The sequence below is a fragment of the Amblyraja radiata genome, chromosome 1 (genome assembly GCF_010909765.2).
Source record: "Amblyraja radiata isolate CabotCenter1 chromosome 1, sAmbRad1.1.pri, whole genome shotgun sequence".
Classification (NCBI taxonomy): Eukaryota; Metazoa; Chordata; class Chondrichthyes; order Rajiformes; family Rajidae; genus Amblyraja; species Amblyraja radiata.
Genome location: NC_045956.1, coordinates 115,232,779 through 115,256,841, shown reverse-complemented (window position 1 = coordinate 115,256,841; position 24,063 = coordinate 115,232,779). Strand labels below are relative to the sequence as shown.

Sequence of the window (24,063 nt, the reverse complement as noted above, 5' to 3'; positions counted from 1 at the left end):
TTGATGTATCAAAAAGATGATATTTTTAAACAACGTGCAACATTTAATTGATTGCTAAGAATTAAAACAAATAAACCTCAACTGATCTCAATGAAAGGGATAGTAGGGATGCTCTCTACCACAAAACCTAATAGCTGGCAGTAAACTCTCACCTGTCTACCTTCGGTCACAACCATAACTCTCTCCTGTACTAGGCCACTGAAGTGAACTGTTCTGACAACTAGCAATTCCAGGTAGAATGCTGAAGCCTGAGACGAGCTGGATGTCAGATATCACTGCATCCAACCATTCACTCTGCTGCTGAACTCATGAGATAAATAGAATATAATAATGTAATGACTGGATGATTTACATTCTGGAAGTTGAAAAAGGGTAACATTCCTTATGATTTTTTATGTTGACCAACTAAGCAAACAATAAATTGTATATTATTTTTGAATGTATTTGGCATTCTTGATTTAATTTCTCATGTTTTTAGGAAATGCACTATACTGTTTTTTATCAATTGTCACAACCAATATTTTTTTGTCTAATTAATGTATTTTGCCAAATAAAAGGTAACAAATTCCGTAAACGATCTTTCTAACACAATGAGTGCAATGAAACTAGAGTGCATTAGAATTACTGAGAATCAGTATTTGAAAACAAGAATTACATATCTTAAATCTGGTATGTGATGTATATATACATTTCATTGAAACATTTCAATAGTACAGTACCAAGGTCTCATGAAATGGAGATTAAAGGGCCTGTCCCACTTAGGAAGCCTAAACAGCAACCTCTGGTGACCTTCCCCGCCACCCAAAAAAAAAAAAAAAAAAAAATCAAGGTCGAGGTGACCTGCAACCTCCTACCACCTCCCACGCACATGTTGAAAACCTTCCACGACCATGAAGAAAACCGGCTTCGACTAGACCTGCGACTAAAAATGTATCGATTTTTAAAACGGCAACCTATTTTTAGTCGAGGCCAGTTTTAATCATGATGAAAAAAATAGCAGCAACCTAGATGAAGCCTCGACCACGCTAAAGCCACTTTCGACCATTAGGGAGAGTGACAAAAACCTCCTGTGACCTCATGGAAACCTTGGGTGGCTGGCAAGGTCACCAGAGGTTGCTGTTTAGGTCTCCTGAGGGGGACAGGCCCTTAAGAAGCTCTTCCAATGTTAATTTTATAAAAATGCATGACATCCAATAGCTACTATTTTACCAGGAAACTGTGCAGCTTTTGTCCAAGTTCCCATAATTGTTTTTTATTAAGTAAATGGAAATCCTAACAATCAAAACAAACACCTAAACAAAGGCCTTTAACACCGAATATTAATTGCTAGGCTCTCTCTGTGTGGTCCAATCTGCTGTCTATCCCCATTTTAAATGACGTGTGGGGGGGTCACAGCTTATGTGTATAGATCCACCTCGAGTGTTCTTAATTGTTTCTGCACAACAATTGACCCTTTGCGTGTTCATGTGCCAGTTAGTATGATCAGCTTTTTTTCATCTTCAAACAATCTCCACTCACACAGATATTTTATCATTGCCTGCCTCACGTTTACCTATAAGTGTACAGACATTTTTTTCCTCATTTCTACCATCAAATGATATAAAATAATATTAAAAGCATTGGACAAAGTTTTAAAATCTATTGAGGTGAAATTTATGGTTTTGTTTAGAAAGCATACTGTATATCAGAGAATAGATGGCAATGTTATGTTAAGACATTAGTTGTAGGTTTTGTTTTCCAGAACCTTAGAAAATGAAGCAATTTTACAAAGTGATAGAGAGACAAAGGGAGGGAGATTCAGGAAGCATGTTTGAGATTCAATCCACTATGTTGAGTCATCTGCAGGCTCTCCCAGAAGCTGGAGTTGATATGCACAAAAAACAGATTCTCAGAGCACTTCATAATAGAGAAAGAATGGGAGGAGGGCAATGGTGATCAGCATGGAAGAAGGATGGGGAGCAGCAAGGGGGAGGAAGGTGTGAATGAACTGTACATCTTGCGGTGGTTGGTACCCATGCTTCTCAAGGGCAGCTATGCCAGGACTGTTTCAAGTAGAGAAGTCACTAAAAATGTATCTTGTAGGAAAAAAATCTAATTATTAAACATCTAGATGTCATGTGCCTTATTTTACTTTTTTGGAAGAAATGTATTCAGTGCTATTTTTCATTTTCCAATAATTCTAAGGAATGCATGCTATCGAAAATTCAGGAAGGTAATATTTGGCAAAATATACTCATTTGTCACAGGATCTAACAATTCACATGTTACCAAAACAAACCTGAAACTACATTAAATGGAAATGAACACCCTTTGCCATGAATTTACTTACCTCTTGATAATCATGCACCAGCTCAAAAGCTTGAATATAAACAATAACAGCAGCAATTTCCTTTTGAGCATTTGTCACACACCTGTGGTTATCAGCATTACCCAAGTATCTACGTAATGCTACAAGCAGAATTACAACTGCACAACTACCTTGAACTATTCCCTAATTTGCAATTTAAACCTATTTGTTGACACAGGTGTACATTTATCACGACTGAATGCAATCTCTGCAATCAAATCTGAGCCTTCTCAATTTATTAAGAGGTACAAACAACTTAAAAAAACGTAATACTTCTTTGTCCTTAAAAAGTATTCAAAAGCTTATGAAAATAGTTCTACCTTAAAGTATTAAAACATTATAAAGCGATTTCCATAGTTTCAAATGTGTCTTCTATTCCTGCAAACCACTTACAGTTTCAGCTTCTTCAACTGTTGCATTCGTCCACCATTAGCAACCTATGCTTCAGCTTAGCCCGGCAATTCCTTTCCAAACTTTAAAGCCTCTTTACCTCTTTCAATCGTCCATAAAGATGTTCTTTTAAACTACTCTCTAAAAGCGTCATAAGTATCTCTGAATAAATTATAAGCATAAAGTTCTTTGAAATGCATAAATTGTTACAATTTTGACTACCTTGTTAATTGATGTATTTTTCAGAGATGCTGGTTGGAGGAGGAAAATATTGGGTGGATTTCTTCATCATCATTAATTATTAGAATGGATCTGTTTAATATTATCCTGAATCAATTAGAAATAAAAAACAGGAGCTTGATTTATCATCTTATCCAAATATTTCACACTGATTATCTGCAAGGAAGGATCATTAAAGCCTTTACTGGACTTAAGTCTAATAATTCAGAGTAACATTTTCTAACCAAACAATGTAAAATTCTTGTCAGAATTTAAAGTTCATTTTAATTCTTGAAGTTTTCCTGTCTGCACCCCAATTCCGTCCAATCAAATGCTCAAATGAATTCAAATACAACACGGCAATGGGTGTTCCTTATAAATTGGTTGTGCTCTGTATCATTGGCTTAAGTACTAACTAACTAAAAGCAAGGTTCACTGCCAATACATTGTCTCACATTACCTTGAACCAACACCATTAAATTTTTACTCAGATGTTTCACATTTGGTTTTCTCATGATGACCTGATTGAGTTCCAGATAAAGAATTCACAACCATTCAAGGAAAACAGGTGCCAACCAATTGCACAAAGCTTCAAGAAAATAAACAAGCAATTTAATCTTTCATCTTACTTCGTACAACACATTAGCCTTTCATCACACGTGAACATACCCATCAAGTGATAACGTTTGCCACTTACGGTAAATGATGAAAAAATTGCCTAACATCAATCCAGAGCTACCCAATAAATAAATAATTTTATGTTTGCATTGGAATACAATACAAACGGAAGCAGCATAGAATTTTAAAAATTGCATTGGCAAAATAGCTTATGTGACCATTAACAATTAGTTTCTTGCTCATATTCACACTTGCTATTGCTTCAAAAATATTTAGGTCACAATCTCAAAGGTGAAATAAATTAATTAACTTTTACAAATTACATGGCAGTTTTACATGGTTTTGATTGATTATAATCTTTAAATCATATAAAGACTAAAGTTTTAAATAAAGCAAAAGCTATGAGGATGACACAGAAATAAAAATGTTTCTTTAAATGTTTCTGATTTATAATGATTAATACTTCAGGTTGCTATAAAAGTTGCCACTTCCAATAACTTTTTTAACAGAAAAACAAAAGGAACAGGGCGTTAACGTGAAAAGAAAATGTTCATTTCAAGTTTAACTACAAAAAAAATCTGCTTTGTCCACATTTTTCAAATTCCAAGTCCTTTTCAACAGCCAGCCAATATCTGGTATTACCATGTTTGGCATTTACTCCTTGGAGCGCAGGAGGCTGAGGGGTGATTTTACAGAGGTGTATAATATCATGATGGAAATAGATAAATGCAGAGTAATTACCATGGGTAGGGGAATTAAGAACCCGAAGAGCATAGCTTTAAGATGGGAGGAAAGATTTGATAGATACCCAAGGGTCAACCTTTTCACACAGATATAAGAAACAAGCTCCCAGAGGATGTAGTTGAGGCAGGTACAATACACCATTTAAAAGACATTTGGGCATGATTGATAATAGGCCAAAAGCAGGCAAATGGTAGATTTGATGGGACATCTTGTCGAAAATGGACAAGTTTGGCCAAAGGGACTATTTTCATGCTATACGACTCCGTTAATGCACAAGCATAAAGCCCCAGAGTTTTTGATCAAAATATTATCGCATAACTATCAGTGATGGTCATCATTACAGCGTAGCTTAAAGAGAAACTTCCATCAACCATAAGCTCAAAATAGAAAATGGGAAACACAGTACGTTAACTTATTGCTTCTGCCGTCTCTCTCCAGAAACGTACCAGAGAAATACATCGAACGTCATGAAGTTTATGATACTTTTATGGTGGAAACCTACTGAACATAGCAGAAAAACAGGATATTCATTTGTCTCGTGGAAACTTTAGTGCTTTAATTAATGTCAAACAACCCCCCGACGCTGAAAATTAACATTTACCAGCGTGAAATTACATTCCTTCAGGTTTTAATCATCTCGATCTGAATCATAGAATTGTCATGACAAGAGGAGGTCATTAGTCCCATTGTCTTTTCCAGCTCAAAGAAGTAGTCGAATAAGTCCCATTCACCTACTCTTTTCCCAAAGCCCACAATTTATATCTCTTTCTTTTCTTTTAAAATCATCTTATTCGTTTTTTTCAAAAGTAAAAACAAAAGAACAAAAAAGTAATGATAAACATAACAGTGATATTGATACATAGGGATCAGGGTTACATTAATGGCAGGTATAACCTAAATATGAGCCCAGTGTCAAAATACACATTGAATATAGACCTCCCGGTCTCTATTGAATTGAATTGAATTCCTTTTATTGTCATTCAGACCTCACGGTCTGAACGAAATTTCGTACCTGCAGTCATACATACAATCATACAATAATAAACAACATTAAACACAAATTAACATCCACCACAGTGTATCCTCCAAGCACCTCCTCACTGTGGTGGAGGCAAAAATCTTACGGCTGCAGTCTCTTCCCTCCTTTTCTCCCTCTGCGCCGAGGCGATTCCCCACCGGGCGATGGTACAAACAGTCTCGCGGCTCACCGAACCCCGCAAACGGGCCGGCTAAAACACCGCGGCCCGGGGTGGTCGAAGCTGCCGCCCTCCAGTCCAGCGGACACAGCCGCTGGCCCGCGGCTGAACCCAGGACTCAGGTCATAGCCGCCAGAACGCCGTCCCAGCCACCGGAGCACCGTTCCAGCCCCGAGCCGGATCGCCCTTACGTGAGTGCCGTTCCTCCCTCGAGCTGGGCCGCTCCGACGGGAGTGCCGTTCCTCCCTCGAGCTGGGCCGCTACGACGGGAGCGCCATTCCACCCTCGAGCTGGGCCGCTCCGACGGGAGCGCCATTCCACCCTCGGGATGGGCCGCTCCGACGGGAGCGCCACAGCCCCTCACGGGAGAGTCTCAGCCCCTCGCCAGGCCGCCCTCACGGGAGCGTCACAGCCCCTCACGGGAGCGCCGTTCCAGCCCCGAGCTGGGCCGCCCTCACGGGAGCGAGCCCAGGGTGAGTCCTGACTGGCTGCCTCCGGAGTCTCGAGGTCGCCAGCTCCGCCATTAGGCCTCAGCACAGATGGAGGCAGAGAAGGGGGATACGACAAAAAAGTCGCATTCCCCCGAAGGGAGAGACAGCAAGCCAGTCCATGTAAATAAAGTTAAGTGTTTAAAAGAGAACTTATATGTATAAAAACTAAAATATAAAAAGAAAAAAAAGAAAAAACAGAAAAAAACAAGAAACAAAACCCCCCTAAACTAAAGAAGAAAAAAAAAAAGCAAAACAGAATCTGGGTTGCAAAGAGTTTCAACAATTTAAGTCCTTGTTTGTCATCAAGTCCGTTCCACCGTATACCAGTACAATTTTTTTTATTATAACAGTTGGAGAGGGGACAGTTCATGTCGTATGAAAATGTTGAATAAATCTTCCTCAAGCCCTATAAAATCTAACCAAGGGTTCAACAATGTCACTCCTAATTTTTTCTAAATTTAAACATGATATTGTTTCAGAGTAGCAATGAAGTGTGGTCGGAGGATTGGAATCTTTCCATTTAAATAAAATAGATCTTCTGGCAATTAACGTGGTAAAAGCAATCAGCCGATGGGCGGAACGGGACAAATGAATAGAATCTAACATTGGTAGCCCAAAAATTGCAGTAATAGGGTGAGGTTGTAAATCAATACCTAAAACTACAGAAATAGTATCAACATTTTATTTCCAATATTTTTCCAAAAGTGGGCAGGACCAAAACATATGTAAATGAGGCCACTTCAGAATTACATCCGTCACAGGTAGGATTTATTTGACGATAAAAACGAGCTAACATCTTTTGACATATGAGCACTGTGAACCACCTTGAATTGTATCAAAGCGTGTCTTGCACACATTGAGGAAGTATTAACTAATTGAAGAATCCTCTCCCATTTCTCTATAAATAAAGAAATTTGAAGTTCTTTCCCAGTCATTCTTAATTTTATCAAATGTATCTTTTTTTAATTTCAAAATCAACATAAAAAGTCGTTATTAAGCCCATTCTGATAAGGGTTCAAATATAAAAAGTTTCCCAAGATATCGGTTTGATGTGGTAACGGAAAAAAGGGTTGAGTAGCCCTCAAAAAATGTCTAATTTGTAAATATCTAAAAAAATGTGAGTTAGGTAAATTATATTTATTGGAGATTTGTTCAAAATATATCTCAAATATATTTAATGATGCTGCCTCTCAAGACTGAGATTCACAACTCTCTAAAAGAAGATTTTTTTTCTCATCTGATTAAAATGAGCAACTACTTATTCTGAAACTAAAGCCCTTAGTTCTAGATAGTCTAATTTAGAGAAACATTTCCCTCAGCATCTACATTCCATCAGAATCTCACTCACTTCAGTAAGTTCTTCTCTCTTTCTTCTATAGTCCAAAAAGTAGACTCAACTTGTTCAATCTTTCCTCGTATATCAACCTCTTCATCCCAGTAAGCCACCTGCGCTGCTGCCAGTGTAAACACATCGTTCCTTAAACATGGAGACAAGTATGCTATACTTCAGACGGAAATCACCTGTGCCTTGTAAAATTGCATTAAAACTTCCCTTCTTTCATACTTGAATACTTGCAGTTTGTGCATGCTAACTTTGTTTTTCATGTCCAAGGACCACAGATCCTTTCCTGCGTCATTTTGCAGAATCAGCTTTTAAATAGTTTGCTCTTTCATTCTTCCTTTCAGTTGATAGCGTCACATTTTTCCAAATTATCTGCCAACTTCCTGCCCACTCATTTCATCCATTTAAATGTTTTTATTCTTTCAAGAGATGTGAGGTTTGCAGACTGTCAGCATTTAATTGCCCATCCCTAATTGTCCTTGAGAAGTCAAGTCATGTCAAAAGAGTTTAATTGTCATGTACTGAAAACGAAATGTTGAAATTCTTACTTGCAGCAGCATAACATGTCTATAAACACAGTACTCAAAGATAACATAATAAATGAAAATAAAGTATCGTTGAGGATGTGTCACCCCAACATTTGATTTTGTTTCTTCTACCTTGTTGGAGAACAATTCCTAGCATCCATCCAGCCAACTGAGACAAAAGCACACTGGATAGCCACCAAGTGGTCACAGGAGTGGATGGCAACCTCATCTCCATTACACAGCTACATTTCTTCACCAGATAAAAGCTGTCCAGGGTCTGACCTCTCCAGAGGAGCATGGGTGAAGCTCAACAGACTTCGTACTTGTTTTGGGCGTTTCAATGCCAGCATGTGGAGATGGGGGCTCCGCCAGAGCCCAGCCTGTGAATGCGGAGCACAACAACAGACAGCCAACATATCTGGGTGCCCGCTCTACCACCCACCAAATGGAGCTCAGGGCCTGGCAGACATTGATGCAGACAACAACCTGGCTGCTCAACACCCGGCTTGAGATCTAACTATTCCTTTGGTTTATGTTTCATTCGCAAGAAGAAGAAGAAGTTGGAGAAGATGCAGGAGCTTGAAACCTCAATGTCCAAATGCATTCTGAAATCAAAATACACACCTACTAGTTCCAATTTAGCCTCCTTGTTTTTTATATTCTCCAAGAACTCCAGCAAATTGGTCAAATTCTTTAGATTTTCTATATATCCTATTACCTCCTTCATAATGGAATCTAGCATTTTCCTGAAGGCAGATGTTGGTTTCCTGCTTTCTGTCTCCTTCCTTTCTTGAATAGTGTCCTTACAATCTTCTGAACAATCCAGGACATTTTGGTAGATTGTAACCAATGCATCCATCATAATTGTATCCCCTTCCTTCAACATCTTAAGATGCAGACCTTCATTACTAAGGAGATTGTCAGCCCATTCAAGTACTTCGGAAATATTTACTCTGTGATAAATATAATTTTAAATCCCTCCCTCTCTATAGCCTCCTGATTATCTCTTGTCGGGATCTTTCTTAGGTGACACCATGAAGAGCAATACAAAGTAATTATTTAGAATATCTGGCATTTCTCAATTTCCCATTATTAATTCCCTCCTCATCTAATGGACCAATGTTTACTTTATCTTTGTTAATCTTTTTTATGTTATTTTCTAATTTACTCTTGAATTGTTCCCTTATGATTAGTTTTAGTTATTGACTGCTAATCTTTGCAATGTTGCATGTCATTTCTTTCAATATTATAGTATCCTCAACGTCCTTAATTAGTCACAGATAGTGCATCTTTCTCATGGAACTTTTTTCCCCATCATTAAAATGCCTTTGTTGAAATTTATGAAATATTTCCTTAAATGTTTGCCATTGATCTACTGCCTTACCTTTATTTTTCTTTCTATGGAAACCAATTCCATGCTCGTCATTATAATTACCTTTATTTCAATGTTTCAAGTCCAAGTTTCGCACTTTCAAACTGACTTTGAAATTCTGCCATTTTGTGATTAGTCTTTCCAAGGGAATTCTCTATTAGTAGATTATTCATTACACAGTGATGACAGTTTAAGTCGGATCATCTGTGAAAGCATGTCGCCTCTTACACAAAGCAATATCACTTTATTGGCTTCTTCCATAGAAACCATGAAATGGATCATCAGGCTTTCAACTGTAAAACAAGCCAAAACATCAATGAAATAAAGTCAGCATCAAATGAGAGCATCCTTCATTTTGACAGCAGGTCGAGAAGCATTTACGGTGGAGAAAGGGGGGAGGAATTGTAGATTGATGCAGGGTCTCGACCCAAAACATCAACAATGCCTTCCCTTCCCCTGCCCCACAGAGCCTGCATGATTTCCCCCAGTTGTTTTTGCTCCAGCTTCCAGCATCTGCAGTGTCTTATTTCTACAAACAGCAAATCAATATGGTTCTTGTTCCTTTAGTAGAGAATGTAACAATTTTGAACTTTTTAAATATTATTCTGTTCTACCTAATCTAATGCTCAAACATCCATCAGAGGACTAAAATCTCAGTACCCGATAGATTCATGCAGTATAAGAATCATGTTTCCTGGGGTATGCTGCTATCCCGAGAGTGTGTGCAAATGGTGCTGTTCTATTGGGTGTATGGGGCTCACTGTCACCATTATTTTTCCCCCTGGCTTTCCAGAGCAGCAGAACTGCAGCAAAATATCAGCCACGTGCTTGTCTGTCTGTGCGGTGCTTCAAGTGGATGTCATGGAACAATCCAAGTACCTACTTATAATCTTACACTGATCAAGTAAAGCATTGGACTATTAGTTCCCCTTCACATGCTATTCACACTCAAAAGCAATACAACCTAAAACCTTCAGAGCACTCCTAACAACTTTCTGAACCTGGGTGACTCAATTTCCTTTCTTGAAATGAGTTACAAATGCAAAAGTGACCATTTATTCAGGGGATCTTCACGTAAAATACACATTACATAAAAAAAGACTGAATCCTATTTATCTGCATCTTATTGTGTTAATGGGCTTGTAAAGCTGCAGCAAGTAAGAATGTTCAATGTACTGTTCTCAGTACATGAGAAATAAATATTTTTGAGTCTCTCGTTTATTTAGAGGTTAGTGCTAGCAAGTCCTTTTTAAAGTCTAGCATTCAACATTATAAAAAGCACCACCAAAAATATCACTGATATATTTATTTTCATGTACAACAAAGCACATCTGGCTCCCAAGAAATCTAAATTTATATTTAAATCTCTACCAGCGATAGACCTCTTGTGGAATTTTGGGCATGGACCTCAGTTGTAATGTTTAATGTGATCCCTTTTTAATCCAGATGACAAAACATGGTTCAGTTTTTACAGATGTCCTCCAGTCACTATTGTCCACAGCTGGGAAATTGCGCACACACCAAAAAAATCACTCAATATGGAGCGAGAGAATGAGAGAGGATACTAGTTTTGCCATTGTTGGATTTTGAAATTTAATATTATGGGAGCTTGATTGTATTTAGCGATGTCCACAAGTGTATCGCACAGATGGCCTATAGTTAATCAAATTACTAATTTACAAGAGATTAGATATGCACTGTTATTTTTGTTCATCTTGAAAGCAAAAATTTGATTTTTACTACTTAAAAGTCTCTCAATACCCAGTTATTAAATTGGCAATCTTGGTATCTAATTTACATTATAAAAGGCAGTCTAATAATTAATGGTAATGTATTTGATGATATTTGAGATCCAATTCTGATGTTTAGAAAAAGCGATCCCAGTCTCCAAGGCAAGAAGTTATTTTGTTCACTTTCTTGAAGTCGTGTGCAAATTCTTCAAGAATGGGAAACCACACAACCTTGTAACCTTGTTAAGTTCATCCTTAAAGTGCAGTCAATCTCACCTCACGTCTGGAATTCAGCTCTTTCTGCATATTTGGCGAAAGGGTCAAATAAGATCTGGAGCTGAGTGATGCTAACAAAACTGAAACTGTGCACTAGCAAGTAAATTATTGTTGATACTTAGCAGTAAATTACACATTGTTGAAAATTCAGAGCAGGCAGATTGGACAATCTTTAACAGATTGGATTTATCCTATCTGTTGTTTACAGTACAAACTTTGGCATTTAATCAATGGGATATGACTCCAGTTTTATAGTTAGGATATTGTCAAGCTCCAAAATGTTCCTATATCCAAGGCTACAGCCATCTCAGGGGATTTATGTTTGGGGTAAATTTTATATGTGTCTCAATCCATATTGCTATGCATTGCAATAATGACAAATTAAGGTATATTAAAAATGTCTAATTGCCTGGCCTATCGCATTGCCAAATGTACATCACCATTTACATTTGACGGAGATTCTTGGGCCATACCATTGCCAATAAAATCTGCAAGGTTGCTTTAGTAAATGATACTGTCTTCTGCAGAATTACTGACATTGTAGTCATATTAGGCTGATTTGTAATTTAACTGATATTTGATGGTAGTCCCATCATTTATGTGCACTGAGTGCTCAAGTAACTGACTGCTTCAATGCCTAATTGAGTGTATGAACTGTGATAAGAACAAAAAGACTTTCCAACTCCAATCTTATTTTAGTAGAATGCTTTTGGAATATACAGCTTGCTTATCTTAGTTATATTTAATTGTGCAGAGAAGTATATCCTGTGTGTTTGAAATGGCAGTTAAAATCACAACTTTTAAAATGCTAAATTAGGGAAGAGTTGGATGAAAATCTTGATACGTTTTGTCTTCTGATAACAGTTAATACACTGATCTCGCACTTCAGATTAAAATATCATCATCCCATCGAATTCAGCTATTCCAAAAGTCAAAGAGTATTGCCCTTCAAACTCTGATTGATTGAAAAGTAAAGTAATTGATATGTGATCTGCTCTCAACTATAGACACTGAGATCTGCCTGATGCTGCCTGACCCACAGAGTTGATCCAGCACTTTGTGTCTATCCAAAATCTCACTGTTGCCTTTTATGGAGTTGTCAAGTGATAAGATCTGAACTAAAAATTTCAAAACCTAACTTCATCTGCTTCCTCCATGAAGTCATTAAATAATATCCAGAACTCAGTAAACATGCAGTCAAAACCTCCTGCCTTGCATTCTACTTTCCAGGGTGAAGAGTAAATATTCTGCAATGGCTGCAAATAAAACCAAGTACCAAAACAGACTAAGCTTTGGAAAGATGCTGTAAGGAACTTTGCCCAGCAAGTTTGCATTGGCACAGCAGCCACAGAAATCTCATTTGGATATCTTTTTTTATTTTTATTTTTTAAAAGGAAATTATTCAATGTGCACATGTAGAATAATAATAAAAAACGTGATCTTGATATTATTACTTGTATTATGTTTTTATAAAATTATGTAATTATATCTGGAGTTGGAATATGTGACGAATCTAAAGCATTCTCCCTCAATGCAAGCAGAGAAATAAGACTTACATTGTTAAATAATCACACTCATTTCACTTGAGGGGTTTCTTTTAAAATATTTATTCATCTGCTTGTTGTTTTCTGTACCAAATGGAGCAAGTTTCATATTATTAAATTTATTTAAATCACTGTTGTGCACTTTCATTTAATTTTAAGCTTACATGCACAAATCAGGCAGCAACCAAAAAGTGTTAAAATCTTAAAAGCGGTCCATATGACTTTAAGAAAGTACTTAATTGGTACTCAGCAGCAAAAAGTGTGAGAAACACTACATTTTTGATGCTGTATTCTAATATATACAAACATATGAACTGCCAATATAGTGTTCCTCATAGAAAACGTCAGCCTGAAACAAAAAGCTTCAAAAACTTCCTAGGGCGTTTCAAAACATTCTTGTCTAAACTTAAATAAAACATAAAATAAAAAGAAGGACATTCAAATGAACAGAGCAAAGAGTTTCAGAGAAGCACAGTGGTGCAGCAGTAAAGTTGCTGCCTTACAGTGCTTGCAGCGTCAGAGACCCGGGTTCGATCCCGACTATGGGTGCTGTCTATACGTTCTCCCCATGACCGCGTGGGCTTTCTCCAAGATCTTCAGTTTCCACCCACACTCCAAAGACATACAGGTATGTATGTAAATTGGCTAGGTAAATGTAAAAAATTGTCCCGAGTGTGTGTAGGATAGTGTTAATATGTGGGGATCGCTGGTCGGTGAAGACCCGGTGGGCTGAAGGGCTTATTTTTGCGCTGTATCTCTAAACTAAAAGTAAGCAACCAGGTAGTTTTCTGGATTAGAGAAAAAAATGAGAGATAAGGAAGGGTGAGAAGGAAGAAAGGGGTAGATCATTTGGACCAATTAACCATATACGTAATTGGCACACAGTAATAATGCGCGAACAGCAGTATTAAAAAGCATGCTAATCTATTTTTAATAATGCTGAGAAATATGTCAGAACATCAGGTTATAACTACCTTGGCACCCTCTAAAACCCACCAAGAGGCCAAAAATCTCTTCTTCAGAAGTTGACACAAATGTGTCTTTTATTTTATTATGTTTGGCTGCCACTTTAAAACCCAGCATTTAGTTCCAACTCCTAATTGCCTCAAAAACCACAGGCAATTTAGTGGCCTATAGCTACTAGTTTATTTCACATCAATTAAGAATCAAACATGTGAGGTGTATATGAAGTCAGCTACAGTGAAGTCACTACAAAATTTAAAGTACTGCTGTAGTGGGTCATGAACTCAATCCTCTGGATTACTACTCCAGTACTTTACTGCTGCACCATTACAATACGGCTACGAAGATCTTGTGCACAAATCTCAAACTAGATGACCTTTAACATTGCCTTTGAATTGAACGATCAGAATTATATTAACTGAGCTTTTGTTGGCACATTGATCTGGCCAATGATTAATATGTTTCGATTCAATGTTACTTATGTGACTGTTTTTTCAAATACTCCAAGTACAGTTATGGATTTCTATATTCTTTCATATTATGCATTGCTTCTAATAACAATCAACTTAATTAAATAACAGCTTATATGTTTGACACAAATGCTCATAAACACAAGTGTAACTTTCAAAATAAAATACATAGATGTTTATCATTCCTTCATAGACACTAATCCTCAGCATTACAGGTTTGTACACAATTAATATGCATTTCTAATTTTCCTGGAAAAACATTCCAATATTTTGAAGTGATGAATAAGTACGTTTATCATTCAGAATGTTTAACATTTTATGAATGGAATTAATGAGAAACAAAACCGAAAAAAACTATTTTTATACTGTTTCAATTTCCCAGTGGACTCCATTTTCATGTGCAATGGAGTACGTCTGACCAGCTTTATAACTCTTATGGTGTACATTATTAACATATTAGAATATTTCCAATATTGCATGAAATATACATAAACAACACATTTTTCTATCACTATCGCCACACTCCATTCCAATATCCAAAAATCTTAGGGCTAAAGGGATATATGGGGGAAAAAACAGGAACGGGGTACTGATTTTAGATGATCAGCCATGATCATATTGAATGGCGGTGCTGGCTCGAAGGGCCAAATGGCCTTCTCCTGCACTAATTTTCTATGAATGAACAATGACGATTCGGCACGGTGGTACAGCGGTGGACCTGCTGCCTTGCAGCGCTAAAGACTCAGGTTCGATCCTGTCTATGGGCGCTGTCTGTAGAGTTTGTTCATTCTCACTGTGACCTGCGTGGGTTTTCTCAGGGATCTCCAGTTTCCTCTCACACTCCATGACGTACATATTTGTACATTAATTGGCTTCGGCAAAATTGTATATTGGCCCTAGTGAGTGTAGGATAGTGTTAGTGTGTGGGGATCGCTGGTCAGCACGGACTCGGTGGGCCAAAGTGCCTGTTTCCGTGCTGTATCTCTAAACTAAGCAAAGCCTCAGTGTACAGAATTCCAGATTTAGCACTCTCTGCGTGAAGAAATGTCTCCCATCTCTCAACTAAATGGCCTTCGTGTTATTCTGACACCATGACGCCTCCCTTTAGATTCCCCTGCCTTTAGATTCCTCAGCCAAGGAAAACATCCTCTATGCATCCACCCTATCCAGTCCTGTAAAAATGTAGTTACTTTCAATTAGACTACTTCCTCATTTTTCAAATCTAGACTGTTATATGTACCAAAAACAGAACCATAAACATAAACAGCATAACTGTCCTGTAAACACAGATCAGTAAAGACATTTTTTAGATGTCTTTCACCCGTCTTCAATAGGATGGTGAAGAAGGAAGTATTGGAACAAGATACATCAAAAGTTGATAACAAGGAGATATGAACAAAGTTGGTTAAATTTATCCATAGGTGTCTATAATAAGAAGCATCAAAGAATTTTGATCTACAGTGCCCTCCATAATGTTTCAGACAAAGACCCATAATTTGTTTGCTTCTGTACTCTACAATTTGAGATTTGTAATAGAAAAAAATCACATACGGTTAAAGTGCATATTGTCAGCTTTTAATAAAGGCCATTTTTATACTTTGGATTCACCATGTACAAGTTACAGCAGTGTTTATACATAGTCCCCCCCCCCCCCCTCCCCCCCCCCCCTCCCATTTCAGGGCACCATAATGTTTGAGATACAGCAATGTCATGTAAATGAAAGTAGTCATGTTTAGTATCTGTTGCATATCCTTTGCATGCAATGACTGCTTGAAGTCTGCAATTCATGGATATCACCAGTTGCTGGGTGTCTTCTCTGGGGAAGCTCTGCTAAGCCTGTATTGCAGCTATCTTTACCTTATGCTTGTTTTGGGGGCTAGTCCCGTTTCCTCTTCAGCATATAAAAGACATGCTCAATTGGGTTCAGATCGGGTGATTGACTTATTGACTTGGCCACTCAAGAATTGATCATTTTTTAGCTTTGAAAAACTCCTTTGTTGCTTTAGCATTTGTTTGGCATTTGTTCAAACTTGAGCAGATAGGATGTGCCTATAGAATTCGTTATGCTGCTTCCATCAGCAGTTGTATCATTAATGAAGATGTGAGCTAGTACCTTCAGCAACCATACATGCCCAGGCCATAACACCCCCACCTTAGATGAGGTGGTATGCTTTGGATCTTGGGCAGTTCCTTCTCTCCTCTATACTTTGCCCTTGCCATCACTCTGATATGTTAATCTTCGTCTCATCTGTCCACATGACCTTTTTGCAAGGTCTTTTAAGTACTTCTTGGCAAACTGTATCCTAGCCGTCCTATTTTTGCAGCTAACCAGTGGTTTGCATCTTGCAGCGTAGCCTCTGTATTTCTGTTCATGAATTCTTCTGCGGACAGTGGTCATTGACAAATCCACACCCGACTCATGAAGAGTGTTTCTGATCTGTCGGACAGGTGTTTGGGGATTTCTCTTTATTATAGAGAGAATTCTACTGTCATCAGCTATGAAGGTCTTCCTTGGCCTGCCAATCCCTTTGCGAGTAGTAGCTCACCAGTGCTCTCTTTCTTCTTAATGATGCTCCAAACAGTTGATTTTGGTAAGCCTAAGGTTTGGATGATGTCTCTAACAGTTTTATTCTTGTTTCTCAGTCTCATAATGGCTTCTTTGACTTTCATTGGCACAACTGTGGTCCTCATGTTGATAAACAGCAATAAAAGTTTCCAAAGGTGATGGAAAGACTGGAGGAAAGACTGGATGCTGAGAGCTCTCTTATACCTGCATTAAGGAGGCATTTAAACATACCTGAGCAATTACAAACACCTGTGAAGCTGTGTCCCAAACATTATGGTGCCCTGAAATGGGGGGGACTATGTATAAACACAGCTGTAATTTCTACATGGTGAAACCAAACTGTATAAAAATACCCTTGAATAAAATCTGACAATGTGCACTTTAACCACATGTGATTTTTTTTTTCTATTATAAATCTCAAATTGTGGAGTACAGAGGCAAATAAATAAATTATGGGTCTTTGTCCCAAGCATTATGGAGGGCACTGTAAGTACATGGGACTGACCGTAATAATTAAATGCAATGACAATAATCTTTGGGGGTGCATGGACATAAGTCATTGGAAGTGGCATGGCAGGTAAGAAAAGGCACGCTGAATTTGAGCTTTATCAATATGGACACAGAATATCAAGGAAATGTGGATGCTGGTGTAAATAAAAAGACACAGAGTGATGGTCAGGCAGCATCTCTGGATGACATGCATGGGCAATGTGGGGGGGGGGGGGGGGGGGGAGTGAAGCTGGAAGAGAAGTGGGGGCGGGACGAAGCCTGGCAAATGTTGGGTGGGTTCAGGTGAAGGGGGAGGGGGACAAGGAGGGGGTTGATTAGGTTGGATAAAGGGCAGAGATGAAAAGAAATAGGAGATAAGGATAGAACAGGTGCGAATTGTGAAGCTAGATGAAATAATATAGGTGGACGTAGACGGAGGCAGTGGAAAGGTGAGAAATCCAGTCTGAATCCAGTTTGGGCAAAAGGGAGAGAGAGGGGACAAAGTAAGGTGGAGGAGGGGGGGCATGGCAGAATAATAGGTCAGTTTACAGGAGAGATAGAACAGCTGGTTGTGGTGCTGCAACAAACTCTCGCTCAACATCAACAAGATCAAGGAACTAATCTTATCCCTCGCCCCCACCCCCTCCCATCCCTTGCTGCTGTGGATACAGCCCTCACCCATATCTTCTGGGTCCCGCAGTTCTGCTCTCACTACCTCTCCCAGGTTAAACAAGTGTAGAGTATCCTTGGACCTCCCCACTAGCTCCACATCTAACATATCATTCTCTGACATTTCCGCTACCTTCAACGTGATCCCACCACCTGTCGCATCCCCAACCTTGTCCAGTGCATTAGGTCCTTCGGATGTGGCCTCCTTTACATTGGAAAGAGCAAGCATAGCCTGGGCGACCATTTCACTGAACACGTGCTCTGCCTGCCAAACCCCATGGCTGCCAACCATTTTAACTTCTCTTCCCATTTCCATAGTCTTTTTTCTCCTTGGCCTCCTCCATTGCTAGAACGAAGCCACATGCAAATTGGAATAACTGCACCTTGGTTGAATTACAACCCAACCATTTGAACACTGAATTCTCCAATTTCAAATAAATCCCTCCCTATCACCCAATCCCTCCCTGGTGCACTCCCATTTCTCCCACTATATGATCATTGCCCACCATTTCAGTAACTTGCACTCCCCCCACCCCCTGTACACATTTTATTTTGAATCTGATATTTTCTCTAGTCTCCTCTTTCCTCTTCCATTCATATCTCACATCTAAGTTTACATTTCACTCCTTTCCTTATCTGGCACCCTTTTGCCTACTTTTCATGAATAGTCTTCATCACTTACTCCACCCATCTGTCAAGATTAGAACGGGTGACAAAAGGTGATGGGGAGAAAGCAGGAAAAGGGGATTAGGAGGCAGAGATCAGCCATGATTGAATGGCGGAGTAGACTCCATGGGCCAAATGGCCTAATTCTACTCCTATAACTTGTGAATCAACCCTCTCATAAAAACATAGAAAAATAGGTGCAGGAGTAAGCCATTAGGCCCTTCAATGTGATCATGGCTGATCATCTAAAATCAGTACCCCTTTCCTGCTTTTTCCCCATATCCCTTGATTCCTTTAGCCCTAAGAGCTAAATCTAACTCTCTCTTGAAAACATCCAGTGAATTGACCTCCAATGCCATCTGGGGCAAAGAATTCCACAGATTCACAACTCGCTGGGTGATGATGTTTTTCCTCATCTGGGTTCTAAATGGCCTACCACTTATTCTTAAACTGTGACCCCTGGTTCTGGACTCCCCCAGCACTGGGAACATTGTTTCTGCATCTAGCCTGTCCAATCCTTTAAGAATTGTATATGTTTCTATAAGATCCCCTCTCATTGGGAGACCAAAATTGCACACAATGCTCCAGGTGTAGTCTCACCAGGGCCCTGTACAAATCTCCTCGCAATTAAGGCCAACATGCCATTAGCTTTCTTCACTGCCTCCTGTACCTGCATGCTTACTTTCAGTGAATGATGTACAAGCACACCTATGTTTGTTGCACCTCCCCATTGTGCCTTCCCCCAGTGGGAACCATTGTGGGGGATGTTTTTATGTTTATTGTTAAATTTCTTTAATGTTGTGTCTAATCTTTATCTGTGTGCTGCATGGCAAGACAAATTTCACTACACCAATTGGTGTATGTGACAATAAATGTCCTTTGTCCTTTTCCTAATCTGACACCATTCAGATAATAATCTGCCTTCCTGTTCCTGCTACCAAAGTGGATAATCTCACATTTATCAACATTATACTGCATCTGCCAACTCACCCAACCTATCCAAATCACCCTGCAGCCTCATAGCATCCTCATCGCAGCTCACACTGCCACCCAGCTTTGTGTCACCTGCAAATTTGGAGATGTCACGTTTAATTCCCTCAACTAAATTGTTAACATATATTGTAAATAACTGAGGTCCCAGCTTACCTAGTCACTGCACCATATGGTATAAAAGGGCATATACTAGCATGGATAGCAGCTTGGCCGGATGTCAGAAGGCAAAGAGTGGCAATAAAGGGTTTTTTTTCTGTTTGGTTGCCAGTGACTAGCGGAGTTCCGCAGGGTTCGGTGCTGGGATGCTACTCTTCACGTTGTATATTAATTGTTTGGATGAGGGGATTGAAGGCTTTGTAGCCAAGTTTGCAGATGATATGAAAATAGGAGAAGGGGCACCGGTAGTGTAGAGAAAGCAGGGACTCTGCAGAAGGACTTGTACAGGTTGGGAGAGTGGGCAGATAAATGGCAGATGGAATATAGTGTAGCAAAATGTGTAGTCATGCATTTTGGTAGTAGGAATAAAGGCATAGACTTTTTACTAAATGGGGAGAGAATCCAGAAATCAGAGGTGCAAAGGGACATGGGAGTGCTGGTGCAGGATTCCCAAAAAGTTAATCTGCAAATCAAACCGGTAGGAAAGAAGGCAAATGCAATGCTAGCATTTATTTCAAGGGGGATCAATACTAAAACAGGAATGTAATACTGAGTCACTAAAATGTGCTGGTCAGGCCACATTTGGAGTAAGGTGAGCAATTTTGTGCACCATATCTGAGGAAGGTTGTGCTGGCTCTGGAGAGGGTCCAGAGGAGGTTTACAAGAATGATCCCAGGAATGAGTGGGTTAACATATGATGAGCATTTGATGGCACGTGGCCTGTACTCGCTGGAGTCTAAAAGAATGAGGGGCACCTCATTGAAACGTACTGAATAGTGACAGGCTTGATAGAGTGGATGTGGAGAGGATGTTTCCACTAGTGGGAGAGTCCAGGATAAGAGGTAATTGCCTCAGAATTAAAGGATGTTCCTTTAGAAAGAAGGTGAGGAGGCATTTCTTTCTTCAGAGGGTGGTGAATCTGTGGAATTTTATGCCACAGAAGGCTGTGGATGCTAAGTCAATGGATATTTTTAAGGCAGGCATAGATAGATTCTTGATTAGTATGGGTGTCAAGGGTTATGAACAGAAGGCAGGAGAATGGGGTTTGAAGGGAGACATTGATTGAATAGTGGCGTTTGTCAAGGAGCTGAATTAGGCCATTCAGCTCCTATCACTTATGACCTGTACCCTCCTATCAGGATTGCCAGGATTTGCCTCATCCCCACTTTTTCAGCTTATCCCCTTCCACTCCATCAGTCTGAAGAAGGGTCCGACCCAAAATGTCACCTGTCCATTCACTCCAAATATGCTGCCTGACCCGTTGTGTTCCTCTGGTACTTTGTGTTTTGCTCAAAATTCTAGCGTGCAGTTTCTTATGTTTCCAAGGGATGGATCGTTGACTTCAGAAAGTTGAATTTGGGAGACCACTAGCAGTTTTCATTGCTGGAACGGCAGAGGAGAGTTATCATTTTCAAATTCCTGGGCTTTAACATCTCAGACAATCTGTATAGGGCACGTGGAAACGCGAAGACTTTCATTGTACCTACACCTCACCATACATGAACATATGCCAAAAACCTGACTATCCCTCTCTAAGAGTTTGGAAATCTGTTCTAATAGCCCCTTCTGAGGTTTGGGATCATTTTATGTTGGATAAACGTCCTGCAAATAGGTAATGTTTTTTTTTCTTCAGTTAGTGGTACTGCATAGCTACTGCCAGATCAGCTGAGCACAGTGTATCCCAGAGATACTAGAGGAGCTTAGTGCATCCTAGGTTCTCCGTGGGTAGGTCAGGACAGGATCACTGGGAGGCGTTTGCAACGAATGGTGCAGCATCCCAAGGACATATACCGGTGCAAAAAAAAAAAGACCAGTCTTGTGAAGAGAGATAGCTGAATATTATGCACCAAATATCAATGATATTATTGCGAGTAATCTTCTATTTGCACTGTGATGCATTGGTCTTGTGACAGGTGGCTGTTGGAAGCGTAGCGGGCTCTCGATCTGCCGACCCGCATCCCACTCACACGCTGTTGCGGCTCCTACCTTGGCCTTTCCCTTGGCTTTCACCACCGGCACCGGCAGCGGCACATCAGCGGAGGGCAGAGCCCACCTCCTGCTCCCAGCCTCCGTCTCCGCGTCGTAGCAGCACCAAGAGGCGGTGGCCGCCGCCGCCGCCGCGCCGCACGCCACCGCCACCCAGAGCCCTCGCCTCCCAGCCGCAGCCGGCATCGGTATCAGCATCGGCCGCCACTCGCCCCCTGGCTGCGGGCCGGGTCGCCCAGGGCCGGGGCACCAGCGCTGTAGCGACGACAGTCTCCTGAAGGCGGCCATTGCTGCTGCGGGACCGTTAATGAGCGGCCGCGTCTCGAGCAAAGCAGCGCAGCCCCGCCCACCCGGCCGGCACAACACGTCACAACACGCCCCGCCCACCCACCCGGCACAACGCAACACGCCCCACCCACCCGACACAACACGCCCCGCCCACCCGGCCGGCCGGCACAACACAACACGCCCCGCCCACCCGGCACAACACGCCCCGCCCACCCGGCCGGCACAACACAACACGCCCCGCCCACCCGGCCGGCACAACACAACACGCCCCGCCCACCCGGCCGGCCGGCACAACACAACACGCGCCGCTGCTGCTGCTGCTGCCGCGGGACCGTTAGCGAGCGGCCGCGTCTCGAGCAAAGCAGCGCAGCCCCGCCCACCCGGCACAGACACAACACAACACGCCCCGCCAACCCGGCACAGACACAACACTTTGCTGTGGACCGCAGTGGTGAACCTAATTATCAGAGTGGCTTTAGAAAAGGGAGAGGTACTAATGATCCAGTTCTGTGCTTGGAAGATGATTATAAGGAAAGCACAAGTCAAAAAAGAGTGTAGTTACCATATTTTTTGATGTAGAGAAGGCTTACGATATGTTGTGGAGAGAAGGTCTTGTGATAAAGCTGCATTTAATGGGAGTAGGAGGAAATATTTTTAACTGGATAATGGATTTTCTCAACGGTAGAAGTATCCAAGTTAAAATAGGGTCAGACATCTCTAGTAAATGTGTAGTCGAGAATGGAACTCCCCAGGGAAATGCGATAAGCCCAATCCTATTCTCAATCATGATCAATGATATATTTGCAAACATTCAACCAGAGATGGGGCGATCGCTCTTTGCAGATGATGGCAGCCTATGGAGAAGGGGGAGGAATATAGATTTTATCGTGGAAAAAGTACAGCAAGGGATAGCCCAGGTGGAAGAGTGGGGAGGGAAATGGGGTTTTAAATTCTCTATAGAGAAGACAAAGACAATGGTTTTCACAAGGAAGAAAATTAAAGAGGATGTCCAGTTAAAACTATATGGCAACAATTTGGAAAGAGTAAAAGATTTCCGTTTCCTGGGGGTTCATTTTGACTCCAGATTAACATGGAGGGTCCACATTACAAAAATAATTGAAAAATGCAAAAAAGCCATCAATGTAATGAGATGCTTGGCAGGTTTAGAGTGGGGAACAGATGTATTATCTCTTAAACGTATTTATGTATCACTGATCAGATCCAGACTAGAGTATGGCAGTATAGCTTATGGGTCAGCATCTAAGTCAGTGTTGTCCGAGTTGGACAAAGTCCAAGCGGAAGCTCTAAGAGTCTGTATAGGAGGTGTACGGACGTCACCTGTATGTGCACTACAGGTGGAAACTGGGGAGATGCCGTTGAGACTGCGCCGCAGACAACTAATGGCTAATTACTGGCTAAGCCTTAAGGGTCATGGAGAGAACCACCCAACAAAACAGGTAGTACAGGTGTGCTGGGAGAGAGGGGTGGCTCAGTCTGGAAGCTTCAGCTGGGTTGGAGGAGTTGTGGCAAGGGACATGGGAGTAGAGGACAAAGAGTTCTGCCCTGCAGTATTGTGGCCATCTGTGCCAATATGGTTACTGAACATCCCAAAAGTTGATCTGGAGATATGGGAGGCAAAAAGGAGGAACAAAAATTCAGACCTATAGACAGAATATCATAGCCATATAGATAATAGATACAGGGAACACCTCTTAATTTTCACAGATGGATCAAAGGATCCAGTAGCTGAAACAACAGGTGCGGCTGTGGTAGTTCAGGGGATGAATGTTGAGCTTTACAAAAGAACAAACAACTATTTTACAGTATATACAGTGGAACTGCGCTATTTTGATGGCAGTTCGGTGGATGGAACAGGTGCAACCATGTAAAGTAGTAATATGTAGCGACTCATTATCTGCAATCCAGAGTATTGGGTCTGGTGCATCCCATAGGCGGCCTGACTTAGTTTATGAAATCCTGCTACTATTAAGCCAAGTGACAAGGAGGGGCAGTGACGTGAC

At 40.5% G+C, this 24,063-nt stretch overlaps 1 protein-coding gene across 4 annotated transcripts in view; it reads right to left on the bottom strand.

Moving 5' to 3' along the window:
* micu3 (mitochondrial calcium uptake family member 3) overlaps positions 1 to 22,076 on the bottom strand; it is a 129,013-nt gene extending 106,937 nt beyond the window's left edge. For all 4 annotated transcript variants that reach the window (XM_033029258.1, XM_033029267.1, XM_033029287.1 and 1 more), the window contains exon 1: positions 21,755 to 22,076. In XM_033029258.1, the coding sequence (XP_032885149.1) occupies positions 21,755 to 22,042 (288 nt within the window). In that variant the 5' untranslated portion in view covers positions 22,043 to 22,076. The remainder of the gene's footprint in view (positions 1 to 21,754) is intronic.
* Positions 22,077 to 24,063: the final 1,987 nt, after the last annotated feature.